This window comes from Siphateles boraxobius, unplaced genomic scaffold (genome assembly GCF_051911475.1).
Source record: "Siphateles boraxobius isolate OS27281-9 unplaced genomic scaffold, OSU_SipBor_1 56, whole genome shotgun sequence".
NCBI lineage: Eukaryota > Metazoa > Chordata > Actinopteri > Cypriniformes > Leuciscidae > Siphateles > Siphateles boraxobius.
In genome coordinates, this window is record NW_027509182.1 from 964,890 (window position 1) to 970,889 (window position 6,000).

At 34.5% G+C, this 6,000-nt stretch overlaps 1 protein-coding gene across 4 annotated transcripts in view; it reads left to right on the plus strand.

Annotated features, from left to right (window-relative positions):
• The window catches only part of srek1 (splicing regulatory glutamine/lysine-rich protein 1), a 47,698-nt gene extending 43,274 nt beyond the window's left edge, over positions 1–4,424 (plus strand). For all 4 annotated transcript variants that reach the window (XM_077206365.1, XM_077206366.1, XM_077206367.1 and 1 more), the window contains one exon: positions 2,707–4,424. In XM_077206365.1, coding sequence (XP_077062480.1) covers positions 2,707–2,862 — 156 coding nt within the window. In that variant the 3' untranslated portion in view covers positions 2,863–4,424. The remainder of the gene's footprint in view (positions 1–2,706) is intronic.
• The last annotated feature ends 1,576 nt before the right edge of the window (positions 4,425–6,000 follow it).

Genomic DNA, 6,000 nt, shown 5'->3' on the forward strand with positions numbered 1-6,000 from the left:
CAGTGTGGTGGTATTCAGATAGTTGTGGGTTTGGTTGTGGGAGAATAGCTAATGTTAATATGTCTTCTTTACACCACTGTCAATTTCTTCTGTATTTAACTCACTGGATCAATAACCGGTTTGCATTGATGCTTCTGCAATTATATTTGTGATGTTTGAAAACTCTAAACCTAAAGCTCATAATGAAGGACTCATTGCACCTCAAAGAGCTTGCTGTGCACGTTCAGATTAAATAATTTGCATGTATAGCTCAGCTGTAATTAGGGGTGTGCCATATCATACCGTCCACGATAATACCGGTATACATTTTTACATGATAAAAAAGTGTCATATCGCGATATCAATGATATAGCGACGCGATGACGTATGGCGCATTTACTTTCCCTAGCACGCACAACAACAACACCTGTCTGAGCACGAGAGCAGCCTGTCAGCCTCCGATGACGATTTAGCAATTTCACTAACAGCTTGAGTGTTCAGCGGGGCTGCCGACGCGCGTCTTCTCTCGCGCGCGTTTAGGAGTCGGGACATGACTGAATGGTCTCTTGCACAATCGGGCCATCAGTGCATCGTAACTAAAGTTTATAATCAAGTCTTCTTAATTCTTATCAGTTTAAACATTCAAGCGGTTTTAAACTATCCAGTAAGCTACTCGCGCACTCTCTGAGAGAGTTGCACTGCGTCTGCGTGCATACATAGAGTAGCCTACAGCTCGCGAGAAACTAAAGCAAAATTGTGTAAAACTTCCGGTCTTGGTAAGTATTCTCATAAACACAGTCGGTTATGTATAAAACGCATGTGACAGTGTGACAGACAGTATAATGAAAACAGCAATGGATCCGTGCACTAGCTGTAAAAGTGACAGCAGCCATAGGCTATGCGTCTGTCATTAATGTTGTCGTCAAAACAACAAAATATAGCTTTAATTGTGATGAATTAGAATTATTAGCCTATATATTTAATTTAATCAGGAAACAGAACTAAAAGACTATGTGTTATTTTACATTTGATTACTTTATTATGTTTCTGTAGTATTTCTGAATACTGGTGTTAGACCTACACACATTTAACATTTAATTCAAAGATTGAAATCAAGCTTCCTTGTGTCGTGTAAACTCTTAACAACAAAATTACCACATTGTAAAAACGCAATGAGTGAGCAAACATTTTGGCGAGATAAACATACTAAGAAAATTTTCAACAACAACAAAAAAAATTTCTATATCGTCATAAATATCATTATCGCAAATATTCTTAAAATATCGTGATAGAATTTTGAGGCTATTTCGCCCACCCCTAGCTGTAATGCAGCGTGCTGCTCTAGTTTTTATCTATAAGAAACAGGATCACAGCTGATCCTTTCAAAGATTGACTTTTAAACACTTTTTTTATGCCTGTCTGCATCTGATAACTATCAATATGACTGTTTTTAGCGTAAAGCTTTGATATTTCCTCTAAATGTGACGTCTTTTTGATAAAGTGTGAACTGTTCTAACTGGATTTATCTTTTTGACATTTTTGACATCTGATGAAAACACTTCTGACGCGATTACTTGGTACATCAAAGCATCTGGCGTCTGACAATGAATGTTCAATGCATCAATTACAGAATATAAAAATCATAAATTTTTCATTAAAAAAAAGGTTTATGCCTATGGGGGTGTAGTGTTTCAATAATCATTTATTTATGCATTGATTTATATGCATTATGTGACTTATCTTTTTTGGTCCATCTTACTAAAACAAAGTCATTATTATTAGTGTGCATCTAAAAAAAAAGTCAGGTTTTTACCTCAAAATCAAAATAATATATTTTGAAGCCTACAATGAAGCCTATATTTAGGATGTTTATTTGTGATTAATTTCATGACATTTAAGCACAATTTCCTCACAATTCTCATTGCTATAATGTAAAAAAAATAATAATAATAATGAAAATAATGGCAGAAGTTGATTTTGGGTTACCTTAAGATTCACCCTTTCTACCTGGTATTTTCCATCATTTCTATTTACTAAAGTAATAAACAAAAATGCAATTCGTCAAAAAAGATTTTTTTGTAATATCTAGGGGTGTAGTGTTTCACTGTTCATTTCTTGATGCATTGATTTATATGAATTATGTGACTTTTATAACTATGATTTAAAACATGAATCATTTGTGTTGGCTAATAGTTTATTTAAAAATACAGTAAAATATTACTATTAAAAAATATATATTATATAATATTTTATATTAAAACACAATTTAAAAGAACTGTTTTCTATTCTAATATTTTTTTAAATGTAATTTAACATTTTCAGCAGCCATTAATCTAGCCTTCAAGGTCATGTGATCCTTCAGAAATCATTCTGAAAAGCTGATTTGGTGCTAAAAACATGTATCATTTCTTGTGCTGCTTCATATTTTTGTGGAAACCATGATCCATTGTTTAGATAAATAGAAAGTTAAAAAAAACAGCATTTATCGAAACGAAAATCTTTTATAACATTATTAATATTTTTACTGCCTTTTTACTGCTTGTAAATGTTACATGTGGGAATTAAAGATTACTTTGGGCTATGAATACCCACGAGATTATAATTCTTGAACGGTTATTTAGATGAAGCTTGCAGCCAGTTGCATTCTGACTTTATTCTGGTTTCAGTCAGATTTACTGAATGGAAAGTGTTGTTTGCCATTTTCTAAATCATGGTTTGATTTTGCAGATGGAAAGGAGCTACGAGCAGATGGACCAGGAGTATGACAGTGACATGGACGGGTCGGGCTCTTTGGGAAGCGATGACAGATCTCCTCGAGCTCATCTCAACGGCAGCTACATGAGCAATTACGCTGAGGAGGATGATCTCTCTGCAGATGAGTGATCTACATCTACCCATGATGCCAAGTCTGGAGAGCACAGCATTATGTATCATACTGTAACAACTGTCTCACTTTTTAAAGTGCTTTCTCTTGCATCCATTGCTGTGATTGTAGGCTTTTGAAAATATTTTCTACTGCTGTGAATATGCTACCTGTCATATGATATTCATATGGATGAAAATGTAAAGTTTTGGATAGATCTACGTGTGTGGAGAGATATGGTACATTGAACGAAGGTGCTTGTATTCAGGTCACTTTTTTTAAACCGTTTTGAATTTGTTTTCTTTTGCATTTCTCTTTGTGTTTCCACTCTTGTGGAAAGATAGCATTTTTTGCTTATTTGTATCTTTTTTTGGTCAATCTTACTAAAACAAAGCCATTATTATTAGTGTGCATCTCAAAAGACTCATGTCTTAATTCAAAATCAAAATAACATATTTTGCACAAAGACAATGAAGCCAATCTTTAGGTTGTTTGTTTGTGATTATTTTCATGACATTTAAGCACAATTTCCCCACAATTCTCATTGTGATAATTGTATGTATATGTATGTACAGTACCGATCAAAAGTTTGGAAACATTATTTAAAATAAGTCTCTTACGCTAATCAAGGCTGCATTTATTTGATCAAAAATACAGAAAAAACTATAACATTGGGAAATATTAAAATAAAATTTATTTCTGTGATGCAAAGCTGAATATTCAGCATCATTAATCCAGTCTTCAGTGTCACATGATCCTTCAGAAATCATTATAATTATCAGTGTAGGAAACAGTAACACAAGTGTCTTCTTTCAAAAACACTAAAAATACTAATCTTTCAAAAATCTTGACTGGTACTGTATGTATATGCTAAAAGTGGAAAAGCATTTGTCATTGTCATGAAAATAATGGCAGCATTTGATTTTGGGGTACCTGAAGATTCACCCTTTCTACCTGGTCTTTTCCATCAGTTCTATTTACTAAAGTAAAAAACAAAAATGCAATTAGTACATGTGTAGAATAACACTCCCAGTGAACTGTTTTAGCACAGTGCGTGTTGAAAGTGCCTAGACAGAGACTGCGTGGCAACAGAATATTTAACAACTGTAAATCAAGTCAAAAGGGGTTATTTATGAAGCATTATAACAAAGCTTGTGTAAAATGCATAGTTTTATCTTTATTTTTTAACAGTATTTAGTTTGAACCAGTGTATACAGAGACCTACATTAATCTCCTCATACAAGTATTGTGTGACATATATTCAGATGTTTTAATGGGTTTTCTAAGAAGCCTTTACTGATTGAGAGTACAGTAAAATGATTAAGTCTCATTTACTACAATTTAAAGCTTCTAGTATTATTTATTTTTTATATTAAGTATTTTTTGTTCAGTCTAATTTTGTAAGTGGGTATATAGAATTATATACAGTACTCGTTAGCAGCAGAACTAATATGAATAAGAATGAAGTGACTTCTCAATTATATTGATTTGTGAGCGGTGTGATTTTCAGCATCTGTTTAGATATTCATGTATAAATGATTTTCCCTAACATGACATTGACATTAAAGAGGTTATACTTCCAGTTTATCTGTATTATTGACAAATGTTTTTCTGAATGTGCAGCTCTTTACATTGTGTGAACAAAATGTGAGTGGTGCTTTGCATGTAAAATTCTCTTCTTGGCGTTAAGTTCATTTTGGGGGCACAGGATGAGTGACATGCCAAGTTCCTGGTTTTAAATGTGTAACAGTCCTTACGATTTTAAAATATAAAACATGAAAAACTCGAATGCAGATAATGATATATTGTAAAAATATGTTTATTATACATGAACAGGAAATAAAAGAAAAAAATACATGCAATGAAAGTAAAAGAATAAAAGTGGTCCATACGACTTATATGCTAAATTGTAAGTCATGCAATAGCTTTGAATGAGAAACCGACTAAAGGTTGGCATGAAATGGAAATCTATATTGTAAATGCATTATTTTGATTTTATTTTGAACAATTTATCCATGCATGTTTAATTTATTTGACCTTTTTGTTTATCCCTTTCTTGCAATCGACTGCAAGCTTGCATTAAGACCCAATCACCAACCAATGAATTGAACCTTGTCCTACATTTTTAATTACAATAATCAGCTACACTCTAATGTGTCACAATACAGAAGAACTGTCGCCGCTTACATTGTAACTTTAATCACTGAAGATTTTCACATGGCTGATGTTTAAAACAAGGCTTAGTGTTTGAATAATCTACAAAGACAAGATTTTAGAGGTATTGTGGAGGAAAAGTTTATTTGTTAACTCTTTCTTAAACCGATCGTATGGCTTCAGAAAACTTAAAATATAATGCACAATTACTGCAATATGAACTGCTTTGATGGTGCGTTTTGCCATTTTTTAAACTTCACACTTTCAGGCCCCATTCACTTGCTCTGTATGAGAAAGAATTTACTCAAAAAATTTTCTTTTGTATTTACAAAATTAGATTTTTGAGGTAAACTAATTTAAGCCTTGTTCAGACTGTCAGAACAAATCCAATTTTGTGCATATCCGGTTACCTAACATAACTTCGGCTCTCTGAGAAGAGGGAACGAGACACTGCGTCACCCAAAGGTGGCGCTAGGGGTTATCCCCTCATTCCTCGGACCTACTAAAGCCTTAGGAAGTCTCACGTGCAAGAATCCGTCCGCCAATGGCATTCAAGCGTGCGAAATAGAGGCGGGCTCCCCCTCACTATAGGGCAGCGCTGAACGCCATGGCCTAAGAATCTTGGACTGAAGCAGAGTGCAGCCGACAAAGACTCTGAGCTTTGTAACACGGCAGCATACGCTGTGTCTCATTCTCTCTTCTCAGTTAAACGAGGTTACGTAACCTTTTGAGTCGGTCTCTCAATACCACGTCACAGAAAGGTGGCGCTAGGGGATCTATAAAATCCCGCCATGTTGATAGCGAAGGTCCAGATTGGCTGCAAGCCAAGCCGTAGACCTAGCTTAAGAACTTCATGCAACGGAGACCTCATAAGCTCAGCGGCATAGCAACTAAAAGAGCAAGTTGCACAAGCATCGACTACTGTAAACACATGGCAGAGTAAAGGACAGCACTCTCGTCTGCATCCTGGATAAACAATACACTCGTCTTCAGACTGCATAAAC